This window comes from Akanthomyces muscarius, chromosome 2, assembly GCF_028009165.1.
Source record: "Akanthomyces muscarius strain Ve6 chromosome 2, whole genome shotgun sequence".
Classification (NCBI taxonomy): Eukaryota; Fungi; Ascomycota; class Sordariomycetes; order Hypocreales; family Cordycipitaceae; genus Akanthomyces; species Akanthomyces muscarius.
Window position 1 is genome coordinate 1,199,445 of NC_079242.1, and position 15,063 is coordinate 1,214,507.

Genomic DNA, 15,063 nt, shown 5'->3' on the forward strand with positions numbered 1-15,063 from the left:
GGGCTCTCGGCATGATACCCCCCATGTTTATTTTTATTGTTGGATTTTGGAATTTCTTTGTCAGGAGTCCAAACACGGAGTTCTTGTGGCGGATATTGATTATGATATCCCTTTCCTGATGCAACACGCATACCAGAAACTTTCGTTATTTACACTTGGTTGATGTTGCGATATTCATTCTTCGGGATGGAAAGAAGACGAAAGTAAAGTGCAAGCTGTTTTTATCTCATTTTACTTTTAAGTCATTTTCTGGGTTTTATTTCTTTTACACTTGTTTGATATATATATTTTGGGAGCATATGGCACGGAAAGCGATATATGGGCCACGAAAGCACAGGTTTTTCTTATACAGTCCCAGTTTTGCAGGGACACTGGTAGAGACAAGGTGGATGTGGTTGTATGTACATGGCGAAAGTCGGGCAGGAGTAAATGGTACCTGGATGGTTTCTGGTACTAGGTATATACGTTTATACAATTGTTACAAGATTTTTCCATGAATTCTGAAGTTGATCTCGTGATGTGTTTAGGATAAGAAAGGTGAGCACAAAAGGTATTCGGCGGTGGGATGTCAGCGACATTGGCTGGGACAATTGATGGGTATTTACTTTTCTTCGCACACCTGAGCAGGTAGGATTTCAAAACTCGTATCTGCACCTGCACCTGTAGCCTTGGTTTTCATGCCGTGACGGGGTAACAGGGGTGGCTGTCTTGGAGCTAGTTGGTGGCTGCATGAATGCGGTCAGTATGTTGTAAGCCCACTACCACACACACACAATCGACCGATTTCCGAGCCGAGCGATCGAAAGAAAAAGGAGGCGGCACTACCGCGGAGAAAAATAGCCAAGAGATGAATCGTGAGCAGTGCTTGATTGAGCAGTGATTAGGGAGTTCCTTTGATGCAAGTGGGTTGGAGGGCTGATGGCGCACCGCTACAGGCCATCGGCTCCAAAAAGCCGAAACGCAGCCTGAAGTTACACTTTTCCAAACAAGAGTACCATACATGCCGTGTTGCCGACTCCTTGAGCACAGACACTGGCTGAAATACGCGCTCACGGGACAGAGAGATGTTGGTGTGTGGTCATATTAATCTGGTCATATTAATCTAGTCTAGAACTAATGTGACACAGGACAGCGCCGCCGGCATCTCGTAAGAAGGGGGTATGCTGTGTCGCCACAGGATTTCTCCATGCAGCTAGAATAAAACATGGTATGCGGCGTAGTGTACAGTACACGGGAACGCTTCAAGGCTGGCTGTGCGAACGCGGGGCGAAAGGTCTTAGACGATCATGGCAGCGACACCGAGGGCCATGGCGGCGACACCGGCACCGGCCTGGACGGCGTTGGTAGGAGCGGCGGCCTTGCTGGAGGAGCTGCTGCTCGACTTGGCGGAGGAGCTAGAGGAGCTGGCAGAGCTGGCGCTGGACTTGGCGGCGCTGGAGCTGGAGGAGCTCATCGAGCTGGCGCTGGACTTGGCGGAGCTGGAGCTGGACGAGGCGATGCTGGAGCTGGAGCTGGAGCCACTGTGACAGAAGAAGGAACACGGTTAGGACAAGGTGATTGTGGAAGAATGAGATGCCTCAAGCAGTGTGCTGAGGCACGGCCAACACGTACGTGACGCTCTGGGCGGCAACGCCAGTGGCGGCGACGGCGAGGAGGACAGCGGAGAACTTCATGTTGAGAGTTTGGGAGGGTGGTTGACGAGAAGTCTGGTATTAAGGTTGTATGTGAGAGAAGAAGAGAATGATGAGGCTGGAATGGGATCAAAAGAGGAAGAGAGTGCGTGCGGTCCGCTGTTTATGTAGACGCTTGCCAACCTCCCCTGAGCTAGATTGGGTGTGTGTGTAAGTCGGCCGCCGTGGCTCAAAGGGATGATAGCCCGGATGATCCGAAGGCGTAGCACGCAATGGCCAAGCCAGGCCAGCCAGGAGAGTTTACAATGTTCAAGCGACCATGGCACGACCGGGGGCGTCCAGACCGTTCCTCGTTTGCGGAGTTGCTTGCGCAGGCTTCCGAGATTTCAGGTGAGGGTCAGTCAGGCACCGGCTGTGTTACCACAATCCCCCCCCCCCTTGGGAGTGTTGTTTTCTGTTCAGAATGTAGCCGCTACGAGTACGGATCGACAGCCCAAGTGACAGTCAATGACGACGACATGACTGTGTTTGCCCAATTTCGAAACACAGCCTTGCATATACATCCACACCGTTGATGGGCTGGGGCTTGACACCGCCCTCGAAACCCGACTCGGTGTGAAACTAGCGACAGCTGTACTGTCTCGAATGAGAAGAAGCAAAAAGACCTGAATCTAGATTGAAGTATTGATGGCCAAACAGGAAAGGTTGTCTCGAAGAGGAAGGTGGCTGGCTCGTTTTATTGAAACCGCTCAGCTGTCGACGGCCGGGGGGGAGTGGGATTGTGGCTGACGAGACTTACGCAACGCAATATGCCGACCAGCAATGATTGGCTAGGAAGCAAGGAAAAAAGGAATTACAAGGTGCAAGGAGAAAGACATCCGATCAGGCCTGGCTGGCGAGCTGACAATTCGATAGCCTGTCTTTTTCATGCAATGGTAGGGCTGATTCGGTGCCCAAACAAGTTTAGTAGATATCAGCTCAAGAAAGCCATAAAAACGTGTTTGCGCGACATCAAGAACAATGAAGACGGAATCAATGAATTGTTCAAGGTAGTAAGCTAAGGAAGGGGAATGAGGGATAAAAACGAAAGCAGGACCAGCCCTAGCGGCAGGGCTGTGCCGTGTGTGCCAGGTCATGATGAAATACGAACCCCCCCCCCCCCCCGTGCCACCCCTGTCGATAATCCGATGGCGCCGAAAAATAGTAGAGCGGGCTAGACCAGCACAGAGCAAACCGGGAAGGGAAGAAGAACAAAACCAAGGCTAGTTGGTGGGCTGGAGGAAAAAAGAAATACGGGACGAGATGAACTGGCAACTCGGCAACGGCCAAGGGAAGTGAACCGGTGCAGCCGAGCCACACATGCTTACGCGTGCTGCCCTCCAGTCGGCAGATGTGGTTGGATGACTTGTTGCATTTGCGGGGAGCCTACTCCGTACTGAGACAGACGAAAATGGGCAGAAAAAGAGCAAGAGCACTGGCAGCAAACAAAGGGAGTAGTGAATAGTGGGATGAGGTTGAGAAATGCCAATGCTGCTAAGCCTCGGCAAGTACCGGTGGCGCAGCCTTACTGGTAGTTAGTTGGCCGACAGCACGCGAGGGCTACGCTGAACAAATAAAGAATAAAAACGGGTGCAGAGGCCAGGATAGATGAGTTGACAGATGAGAGACACCGCGCGTCCTGGGCGCGCGCCGCTGCCAAGCCTTACAGGGGCGAGGGGAGTTGCGAACTGCCGGATGCGCACCGCGATCTTTCTCTCCTTTTTCGCGCGCGTTCTGGGGGGGGGGGGGAGGCGGCGAAGTCTTTTTTATTTATTTATAAAGTGGCGCAATTGGGAATGAAAGAAGAAAAAAGGACAAGGCAAGGCAGTGGTGGTGTTGCAGAACAATGATGATGATGGCGCGCAATGGGAAACGGGGGACAGGGGGTCCTGGGACAGAGAGGCTTGCCGCGTGGTTTCGTGGATGAGAGAGCAAGAATGCGGGGAAAACGGCCGATATGTTTGATGCCAAGCTTTGTGCCAAGTTTTATGCTAATCTCGCAAGCGAGGATAGTGATTGACGACCGGATTACTACCCTGTTGAGCATCAACCTTGGTTTTCCGAAACGTACTAGTGACACCTCGCGCGTAAATACCTCGCCGACTGTCCTTTTTTTCTTCCTATTCATTTCAATTATAAATTAAAAGCAAGTTCTACTACTAGTCTACACTCGGCACACTCCACAGCGGGCTTGTTACGAATATGCCTGTTATGGCACCCACGCCGCCAATGCACGTGCGAAAAGAAAAAAGGCGCCTGCGGAGTACTTAAAGAGTCGATAGTTTCTACTTCCTTGGCTAGATCGACGATCGGTCTTACCTCCTAGCTGCCTTTATCATGAGCCAGGTGCTTGCAGCTGAGCGACTCTGCTGAAAAGCTGACCGCTGTCTCGAATACCGCGCCCGCCCAGTATTTCCCGCGCTACTATATCCCGACTAAAAAAAGTCTTTCGACAACACGATCGCATATTTTCTCTCCCTCTGAGGTGACGAGCAGCCACCAAAAACTACCATTCTACAGGCGCTAGTAGCATAGGCCTCTGGCTATGCAAAGGGCACCTTTGGCTTGGGCATTGGTGTTGCGCAACGACAACAAAGCAAAACGTGCAAAAATGAACAGCACGAGGCGACAATACGTCATGACTGGTTCCAGAGCCAGCTTATGCCGGGCAAGAAAAATCTAGCTGAAACAGGCCTGTGGTGACGAACCGGGCATTAGTAGATGCTGACCTGCACCTGCCCTAACATGTAAGCTGGTTGGTCACCCTGCGATGGAGGCGCCTGAATATCCTTGTAAGAACAGGTCTCTGCTCGCCAAAAAAAACAAAAAAAAAAAAGCGGAAAAAAATTTCGACCTACCTCGAGGAGAGAAACCCGTAAAAATTATAAACCTGTGTTTTATAAACGTCTTTCCATTTTTGGCCTCATTTGGTCTAATTTGCAAAACTGATCCTGCCTAGCCGCAGCCGTCATCTTGCCCATCAAGTGCTCTTCCGGGCAACAAGATTTACCGCAAGCACCAACAACGCGGATGAGGAGATTGCCGTCGGACTCTACTCCGACAGCATGCTCTTGATTATTAGTATTCCAGCAGACTTGCCAGTACCGATAGGTTTGCCAATCAATTGATAATGTTTCTCACTGGCAGTCAATGTAGACCCTGACGCGAGGGTCGGAATCATTCGAGTGGTCAGCTCCAATTCAGCGGTTCAATTGAACGTGCCGCTCTCTACATGAGAGAAAGCATGGCGGGACCGGCCAAGGTTTGGATGCCCGGCTGGTAAGCATTTCCCAACATTTCTGTGGTTTGTTGTTGTGGGCTGCGCCAGCCGCCAAGCGCTGCCGACGCCGAGCCGCCAGAATCACGAGGTGCTGCACTTGCCAACACGCGCCTTGGTTGTCGTCCTACAGCCCCTCCCACGTAATCTACGTGGGAGAGGAAACATGATTTATATGTTCCTAAATTTAGTGTTCACCGGGGATCTCAACTGCCATACGCGTGCTAGTTGCCAAACGTGTGTGTTGCACCGTCGCGACGATGGTGGAAGATGTAAAAGCCCCGCAGCGCCAGATGCAAGGCTAATTTCGTCTGTAAAGGCAATGCCAGGCCGGTGAGTTTAGTCCGGGCCAGACTGCTTCATGCGATGTGCGATGACGTCGGCAAGCGATGGAGCATCATAGAGGAGGGTTGTTAGATCCCCCCCAAGATGCATCTGTGTGCAGGCTTCGGAGGATTTAAGCTTCCCAATAAGCATACCCAAATCAGCACCGGGTTGGAAAACCTTAACTCGGAGGCTCCAGCTTCTCTCTGCTCATTCACAAATCACAGACGCGGGCTGGTGCCTCATCAGCTCGGAAACTCACCTCTCCGGCTCCGCATCTTGGCGGCGCCAAGCGCGAATTCCCCGGCTCCTCACCACTCCGCGTCCACCATCTTGGCGCCAAGGGCCAGACGTGAGTTGGACTTTGTTTTGTTTCAACACTATTTGCTCTCAAGGGGAGTATTTACACTTGTTGCTCAAGACTCCGCGATATTGTATAATTGCCCGCGAGAAACGTAAAATTGTACATTGTCGAGCTCATTTCACACAGCGCGTGTAAGCCGCAACCCCAGGGCCTACGACACCGCGCCGGGCCCATCGCCATGATCGCCGTCAAGCAGCAAACATCTAGCGGGCAATCTCCCCAGTTGACGTGTTTGGTCTTGGCGTGGCGCTTTTAGCGATCTGGGCGAGTCTTGATTTGAATCAGCCAGATCTAAAGGCAGTTAGCACATTTACTCTATTTCAACTGCGCCTCTGCCTCAAGCGTCTTGGCCGCCGTAGCTGACTCGTATTTGGGTCTAATACACTCGAAATTCGCCAAGAAGGTGATTGGACTACTGAAAGCATGGCTGCTTTTGGTAAACAAGGTTGCGGTGGCAAAGGCAGGCTGGCCATACGTATAAAGCCGGGCCTGCCGTATGCCATCTGCTCCTTCAACATTAACCATCATCTCCAAGCTCGTCCACAACTCCTTTTCACCCACTTCACAACTCTTTTACACTTACCAATCATCATGAGACCTTCCTTCTGTGCTCTTGGCCTGTTGACAGCCGTCCAGGCGGCCGCCGTCCCGAGCGACAGCACCAACCTGGCTGCCAGACACGACGACAAGAAGCCCGGCAGCCCCTTTACATTCACCTCGACCTACAGCGTGCTCGCCAAGCCCGAGAATGTCGTCGACGCTCAAAACAACTTTACTGGCGGCCTGCAGGGCAGCAGCGGCACGTTCAACTTTGGCATCAACTCGAACGAGAATGTGATTTGCTACAACATCACCATCACTGGCTTCCGCGGCGACTATCAGTCTCCTGCCAAGTCCGCCACCCATATTCATGAGGCGGCCGTGGGTCAATCTGGCCCACCCCGGTAAGCAACATCTCCCGCCTCCGTCTCTTCTACGTTGCATGGTAGCCCGGAAGGATCCATCTGTGACTAACATGAGGATGCGCTTCATAGAATTGCCTTTCCGAACCCAGAAGGCTCTGGCGAGGGCCCCCGACGAAGCATCGGCTGTATTACCGGCCCTTTCACTACGGGTGTCAATGCAAGCGGCATAGACACTGGCGAGGGCTTCCACGTTCGCCAGATTGAAGCGAACCCTTCCATGTTCTTCTCCGATGTCCACTCTAGCCTCGCTGTCCCTGGAGCTGTCCGTGGCCAACTGGGCGAGAAGAACTACTGCTAGAAGGGCTCTGTTGGCTCATATATTGAGTGATTGGAAAGGAAGACTATTAATGACGCTGCGGCGAAGCGGCAAGTAATGGGGAGATACAATTTCAGACATTTTCGGTGACTGCTTTCCGTATAAACACATGTTACATTAATTGACTGCTCGAGATTTCACTGGCAATGTTTCCTTGCATTTATTTATTGTGTCCGTTGAAAGATTGAAAACGTTCTTCATTGCTGTTGGGTTCGTGGTAGCTTGCACTGTAGCTTAGCGGAAGCTTCTCAACAGTAGCCTGCGATTATAACCGGCGCGAAGCAGCTAAAATCAACATATAATAATTGTAAACTTTTTCTCTCAAAAAAAGATATATATCGAGAACCTAGGAGTATATGCCAAGTTTGATGTCGAAATTTGTGTTAATTTCACGTCGAGTTGAATGCCTCTCTACCAGCTTCCCCATATTTGCAGCCAGCAAAAAGCCACACTAGTGCAACTCGCCAGCTACAGCCACAGTGGTACATGTGCGTCGCGCATTACATTAATCACCGTTGTACGCGCATCAGTGCATCAAAGCCAGTACTGAGCAGTGCCGCTCTTCTGCCCTTTCTTTTCAACACGTCTTGTCTTTTCTCTGCGTCTTCCGCCAGCGACATGCCTGCACGCAAACGCACCAGCGCGGTCGCCAACGGCAGCGACAATGCTGAGCCGGTTTCCAAGCGACGATCATCGCGTCAGGCCGCGGCAGCAACCGCGTCAAAGGCCGCAACAGAGGCGCAAACGGCTGTGAAGTCGGAATCCTCACAGCCTGCAAAGTCGGCGGCGAGCAAACCTCCCAAAATGGCCGCAAACAAGGCGTCCCAAGCCAGAGCCAATGGAAAGGGGGCTGCGGCGGTCCAAGAGGAACATGAGCCAGAGCCGGCCAAGATTTCTAAAAAGGTGTCGGCTGCCTCTGCCGCGAAACCGGGTAAGAAAGACAGCAAAAAGGCCAAGCCGGCAGCTAAAGAGGCCGAGGAAGAGGACGCAGACCGAGCAGAGTCCGAGGATCCGGACGTGGACTCGATACCTGCGCTGAACCCAGAGGCCCCGAGACACGAGGGCGAGTGGTACTGGCTGATGAAGGCCGAGCCGGAGACGCGCATGGAGAATGGCCACGATGTGCGATTCTCGATTGATGACCTGAGGGCCAAGACGAAACCCGAAGGCTGGGATGGTATGCTGTCTGCAGAAAGTCTACTTGTTTTGAGCTGCGCTAACACGTCGTCTGCATAGGCATTCGCGCATATCCTGGTATTAAACAGCCATGCATTCGTCTGGTCTTGAAAAGTGCTAACGTGATTCAGCGCGTAACAATATGCGAAACATGAATGCTGGCGACAAGGCCTTTTTCTACCACTCCAACTGCAAGGAGCCCGGCATCGTCGGCATCATGGAGATTGTCAAGGAGTTTTCCCAAGACAGTAAGTACCTACAGCTTTTATCCACCCCTTCTGCTTTTGCCGATTTTCTAATGCGTGAATACAGAGAGTGCCAGACGGCCCGGCACGCCATACTATGACCCTTCCTCGACCAAGGACAAGCCCAAGTGGGATCTGGTGCACGTTGAGTTCCGCAAAAAGTTTGCCGTGCCCATCTACCTCAAGGAGCTGCGCAAGATGGGCGAGGCCGGCGGCCCGCTGGAGCAGATGCAGATGCTCAAGCTCGGACGGCTGAGCGTCAGCAAAGTGAGCGCGGAGGAGTGGACGGCGCTGTGCGAGCTGGCGGATGCAAAGGCCGAGGAAGCGGGCTTGAAGCATGAGGAATGACGAAGTTTCGACATGTATAGCTGTACTTCTTGATCTCCTGTGCAACATATAATTTCTGGTCGTGCGCAAACATCGTGTATGGGAGGCCTCTTGCATGCTGTTTTCGCCAATGCGGCCCGGAATTTCGAACTTGTTGTTTGCATTTGTCTGCCCAGCATTTGTCCGACAATAATCAGATGTCGCAACATCACACGGAGAAACCTAGATAATGAGTAGCGATCCAATACATTTCTGGCCTTAGAATTCTATGATAAAGGTAATATCTTGCCTAAGCTGGCTTAGCAGACTCCAGCCAGGCTGTTTGGCATACGGTGGTATATAAATAGCATTATGTTGTGGCTAATTCTGTAGACACAATACAACATATATCACTAATAAAGCTTATGACGTTCGTATCTATTTGTAATAGATATATTGCTGACCCTACCTAGGTAATATAGCAAATGTGACATAGCCTTAAACACTTAAACCTTCTGCCTCTTGCTCGGCAGATCGCATCCCTCTACTTCATATGCCCTCTGCAGTTGCGTCGACCTCTCCGCGAGATTTCTCCTGATGCCGCTATCACTGGTGGCATTATCCACTGTGGCCACAACGCCGAGCAAAAGCTTCGCATACGCCGCCGCCGTGGCGGCCGCGTACTCCTGCCAGATGCCGTTTTTGTATACGTCGCAGTAATCGCAGATGCCGCGGATCACGAGGGAAGGAACTGTGTTGACAACGCCGGCGGCCTCCATCTCGAAACAAATGGTACCGAGCTCACTTGCCACCCGGTCGCGGAACGCAGCATCTTTCACGAGACGGTTGCCTGACGCTATCAGCCCGTAGTGAATCGCGGGTTCGACTGTCGGGCGCCGGTCACGCTGCCGCACGTGGGAGCACGTCAGAGGGCATGTCTTTCGCGATTTGCACGCTGCGCAGGCGGTTTGGAACAGGACATCGAGCTCCTGACCCGGGTGGCTATATTCAGACAGGCCGGCGGCGATTTTTCGAAGGTGCGGGCCCAGCGGGTCGGAACGCAGGTTTGGATCCGAACGCAGGGCGCTGATGGCGGTGGTTAAGACGCGCGGCGGGCGCTGCAACGTGCCCGTCAGCTGGAAAGGGATTCCCTCCTTCTCTTTGCCGAGGTTGTACTGGATCACACCGGAGTATTTACCACTGGGTAGGCTGACGACCACGTCGCCAAGACGGATGTCATTCTTCTCTGAGGGCGCGCCGCCGCCGATGCCAACTAGGAGGCAGAACCGGATGCATGGGAAGCTGCGCACCATGTTGGACGCTACTGTTGCGGCCGAGTTGGTACCGTACTCACCGGCCGGGAGACACGCCGTGACGACCATATGCTGCGCCATCTGGCCGAGCGCGTATTGGTTGCTGTCGTCTAGTGGCACTTCGAGGCTGACGTGCTTGCGATCAAAGAGCGCCCGGACAGCCATGAGCTCTTTCGGCAGAGCGCAGAGGATTCCTACGGTGTATTGTCTAAGGATGTACCGTTCGCCGTCGATAGAAGCTGCAGATTCTGGCACATCGGTGTCGTTCTGAGGGTAGTTTGGAGACTTCACGAAAGAAGCTCCTGAAGATGAGTCTAGCCCTTCAGACAAAGTCGAGCCAATACCGCTGTCGTGGAACGAATCTGAGCTGACTTTGGCTAACCTGGAAGGAGGGATCGCATCTTTGAGAAGCGCTTCTTCAAGACCACCCTCTTGCGGATGGCCAATGTCCCCCCAGACCCAGGAGAAATGCGAATTATGGCCGAAGATGAGAGCTCCGTCATTTGCACACTTTTCTTTATATATGTGTCTTCGGGGACCCAACGTACCAGAAAGTGCTGATGGGAAAAATGTTTGTACTGGCTCGCAATGGTCCTGGCCAAAGGCATCTCTCCCGCATCGACAGGTCCCGAACATAGTTGTCGGAGTATGCCATATCAGATTATCACCCAGTCGAACATGGCCGTCAGTACGATTACCATGCTCTTTGATTACCTCGCTCAGATCAAAGAGGCAACTTGCGATATAGTATTGCTTCGTTGGCAATTTGGCCCAGTGTTGGCAGAAATCCGCAACAGCTGGTTGGATAATATCGCCAAACCCACTCCCAACTAACGTGACAGCCTGAATAGCCCTTGTGAAGTCAACCCATGCTTTACCGGCGGCCTTGAGAGTGGCCACACGCGGGTGTAATGGGTCACGCCTTCTCGCCAAGTCTTCGAATTCCCAGCCCTCAAGATACTTCCGCGACTTGTCACTCCATTTTATGCCAGGGTCTCTGGCTATCTTGGCCTGTTGATCGATGAGTTTCTCCAAAATGTTGCAAAAAGATTCGATCCGGCTCTCGAGGAGAAGATATCCATTTTTCTCACGGTACAACCTGAGGTCCAGGTTGCTGCGGTTGATGAGTACGTGAATGGCGGAGTTGGCCTTGCCTGGCTTGTCCGATTCTTGAAGACTTTCGAAGAGAAACGCAGATGAGAAATCACCACGTTTGTCATGCGCCAAAGATGCCCGTACAACATGTAATAGAGCACTCGTGCCGTTTATGAGCCAGCCTCGTTTGTCGCTCTCGTCCCATAAGAGCACAAACTTGGTGGCCATCCACTGGAGCCGGGGGATGTAGCCACTGCGAGACACCCGAATAGGCTTGTCTTTAGCACCCAAGTTGAAGGCAGGGCCGCTGGAGATGATCTTCCCCTCAGAAACGGATTTATTGGCGAGGACACATCCTGCGTGAGGTTTGGGAAGCCTCGAGTGACCGACTGGGGTTTGATCTGCTAGCTTTGAACCTGGGAAGCCATCTATGTCAGTATCAATATACTCGTGACAGAAACACTGAAACCAGTCTTACCGGCAAACACGTTGGCTTCTGAGCACCACCCAAGCACATGGCGAAAGTCTTCTGGATTCAAGCGCGCAATGCGCTGTTCCTGGTCTAGATCTCCATCTAGATAGGATATCCGACCTCCGTCCTTGTTGTAAACCAAATGCCAGCAAATAATATCGTCATTGAGCCAGGTCGGAATCAACAGCGTTGAAAAGCCTTTAATGTAGACCTTGTCGTCAAACCGATCCACTCGTTGAGTCTGAGCGAGGCCCGCCATGATGTTAAGAGAAATCTCTAAGCCGGTACTCCACTGGGTTCTTTTAGGGATGGGATACCCTCTCACGACGACCGGATTCTTGAAAATGTCGTGCCAGCACTGACCATTGGTAGTGTTGAGAGGCTGCGGGACTTCTACCATTGTGAATGCCATCGAGCAGATGTAATCAACTGCTGATGTCTGGCATCCTTCGGAACGGCACTCAGCCACATCAGTCCGGATAGTAGAGATCATTGGTATGCAATGAACGAGCCCGCTCTGTCGCGGCGAAGTTCGCAAAGCAGCCCCAAGCCAGGCAAGCTGTTCTCCAGTCTCTGCGATGGAAACTACGATCCCATAAGCTTCCACCACAAATTTCGAGCCGCTGATATATGCGGTCAGTGCTGTACCGTCTGGCAATTTGCCTGGGTGAAGGTTAGATATTTCCCGCAGTCGTAGGGCCTGTGGAACTAGACACTCACACATATGCAAATGGCCCTCTGCGCTCCGGAGAACCTCTTTCACCAGCTGAACCATCACATCCCCTGTCAAAGGCCAAGTCTGACGTATGTATTGAGCACATGTTGCGGCCTGTGCATCACGACAAGACCCAGTCAGGGTGATAACGCCTTCGAATACTTGATCCGGTCGGCTTGAATACTTTTGTGTCTCGAAAAATTCAAGGATGTCCCAATCAAGTTCAAATCTCGCCCTGTAACTATGCGATGGCACCTTCCTACTAATTCTACGATCTGATGGGAGTGATGAAATAATCGTACTTCGGATCACTTGAATGGTATTCGGTTCCGTCGGAACAAGGCGGCACTCCCTCAACAGTCGAGTTAGCAGCCATTCGTAAGCCTCAGTACTGGGGATAAACTCCCGGTAGGCAAGAAGCCGATTATCAAGTACTGTTTCACCATAGGTCTCCTCATCCTCAGTCTGGGTATCGATGTCTTCGGGGTCAAGGCCTTCTAGCTTTTCCTCGAGTGGGATCCCTTCGAAGTTATCATTCCTCTCCCAAAGGCTCATGCGTTCTTGTAAGTTCATGCAATTCGAGTTAGTTGTGTTTACTTCGGGATCATCATCCTGCTTGGAACTGATTTTGGTAAAGGCTGTAACGATCTCGCTAGAAATAAAGACTTGTTAGCATAAAAGTCCAGGACATGAATAGTCGTGATATTCAGGGCAGTGGGTTTTCTTGACCAGGTTTGTGGCACTCTCGCTTGATTTAGCGAGCCTTAACACATCTAATGGTTCACTCACTGTCTATGTTTATGCACAAAAGTCATAACATCCAGATGCATCGGCGTCGGGGCATCATGCCCAACCTTCAATGCAAAGGCCTGGAGGAGCTCAGGTAGAATCATCGAGGCCCTCATATGAGGCTCCTCCTTCGCATTCAACGAGGCGATCTTCCTGAATAAGTCATCTGCCAGTGCCCTGATGTAGTCCTCCTCCATCGAGAATGCCGCGCTCGACGCGTCCGAATACTCAGTTGCCGTGTCGTCAAAATCTTGCCCATCCGGCGCCGGGACAGACTCTGTAGCAGTCTGATAGCCATGCTTCCTCGATTTATCGAACTCGATCGCAGACACGGACATATATCCTGAGTCCGTGTATCGCGCAGCCGCTACGGACTGTTTGTTCTGTGGCGTGGTTAGAAGCGTCGTTAGGGTCAAAAGATCGTCCAACTCGGCTGGTAAGCCCGCGAGTCGCATCTTTATATCAAGAATTCGTCGGCCAGCTTGGTAATCTGCATTTAGAATTGCGACGACCGGAACGACCCACGCGAAGCAGCCCCTTGCCATGGCTTGAACTTTTGCTTCAACTTCTTTAGCGGGTTTGCTTTTGCCGAGCTTTAGCTCACCCCGTATGTACATAGTAATGTCGTTTTCGTGACCGTATTGAGCTTCTAGATCAATCTTCCGGCCATACTGGATATCAATATGCGGGTAGTAGCGGCTAGAGAAACAGATTTTGAGCCGCGTGTTGTTTCGTACTGCATCTTGCATCAGACCTTCAAAGTACACTACTAGTTCTTCCACTTGAGTAGGAGCGCATTCGTCAAGAGCATCGACAAATATTATCAGCGGGATTTGGCCGAGCTTCGCCAGTGCGCTTCGTAGCAAATCCTGGAGTACCTTGAGCTTCCACACAGGATTTTGGTGACTCAGAATAGCTCTGTGAACTTCCTCCAGCGAAGCTTTGTGGTCTGGCTCGTCAAATACCTTGAGGAGAATGGGTAGCACCTTGAGTAGCTGGAATAGGAGAGACCGAAGCATCCCAGGAGCTGAGCGCTCTAAATTCTCGCCGCGTGCGCTAAAGAAGAAGGATAAAGTTGTCTTCTCTTCATCATCCATCGCTTCTCCACAGGCAAATTTCATAATCGTCGACTTGCCAGTACCAGGGCGTCCCCTAAGCCATAGAAGGTCACAGTGTTCGAGTGCTTTTTTTGGATTTAGCCAGTCGATGTATTCAGGGTGTGTTAAAAGCCATCGGCATGTTGTTGCGTGGTTTTGCTGACAGCTTAAGCGGCGTAGATCAATCTGGCTGAATTTCAAAGAGTTCAAGAGGTTTTGCTGCCGATCTGGAAGCGGTCTTAGTAAAGCAGTCACAGTTAGTTAAGCTACAGTTTTGCTCACCTAGATCGAAAGAAGGCATCACAGCCACTGGCATCGTTTTGCATGCGTTGGCAGGCATATATCCAATTGGGTCTGTGTATCAAAATCATGCGGTAGAGTTCACGGAGAGGAGGTGCAAATGTTTCTTTTTTGCACCCTGAGCAGCGCCCCTGCAAAAACAGGCTGCATCGAGGCAGAAGCCCTTGCAGAATGATTGGTGCATATCGACGCTCAGCTGACGTGTTTGTCATCCTTACTTGGGCCCCTCGCTGGCGGCTCTCCAGGGGATAGACCGAATAGATACCATTACTTGCTTTTAGACTGTTGTTGAATTTATAACAACAAAAATACGCATCATGTCATGAGAAACAATTTAAGCAAGTTTAAGGTCTTTAAGCAAGGCATCATCTAAACTAGCCGCGGATTGCCTTAAAGGGTAGGGCAGACGCCGGGCTTAACACTCGTGGCACAAAAGCCCACACTGGAAAAAAACTAAAAAAAAAAAGTTTACGATGACTATACACAATAGTATAACACTGTAAGATCAAATCAGTAACCGCGTCTTCCCTCCATGCGTTCCATGCGTGTGGGCACTGTGGCGGTGCGAAACCCGTGCACTGTTCGAATCAAATCCGGATCGTTCTCCGCGTCACCAGGGTTGAGCCTTAACATAAAAAG

General features: G+C 51.5%; 3 protein-coding genes across 3 annotated transcripts; 2 read left to right on the forward strand and 1 right to left on the reverse strand.

Moving 5' to 3' along the window:
- Positions 1-6,226: 6,226 nt before the first annotated feature.
- On the forward strand, positions 6,227-6,898 carry LMH87_003495 (uncharacterized protein; the record flags this gene model as incomplete). Its single annotated transcript, XM_056193733.1, has 2 exons — positions 6,227-6,579; positions 6,670-6,898. 2 exons carry the CDS (start codon positions 6,227-6,229, stop codon positions 6,896-6,898), a joined length of 582 nt encoding a protein of 193 aa, XP_056048290.1.
- Positions 6,899-7,534: 636 nt separating this feature from the next.
- LMH87_003496 (uncharacterized protein) lies at positions 7,535-8,685 on the forward strand (the record flags this gene model as incomplete). Its single annotated transcript, XM_056193744.1, has 4 exons — positions 7,535-8,093; positions 8,153-8,170; positions 8,224-8,340; positions 8,405-8,685. 4 exons carry the CDS (start codon positions 7,535-7,537, stop codon positions 8,683-8,685), a joined length of 975 nt encoding a protein of 324 aa, XP_056048291.1.
- A 966-nt stretch (positions 8,686-9,651) lies between these two features.
- On the reverse strand, positions 9,652-14,464 carry LMH87_003497 (uncharacterized protein; the record flags this gene model as incomplete). Its single annotated transcript, XM_056193757.1, has 9 exons — positions 9,652-9,761; positions 9,842-11,467; positions 11,530-12,186; positions 12,244-12,306; positions 12,541-12,890; positions 13,028-13,586; positions 13,700-13,726; positions 13,782-14,351; positions 14,407-14,464. The coding sequence occupies 9 exons, from the start codon at positions 14,462-14,464 to the stop codon at positions 9,652-9,654; spliced, it is 4,020 nt and encodes a 1,339-aa protein (XP_056048292.1).
- Between the last annotated feature and the right edge of the window lie 599 nt (positions 14,465-15,063).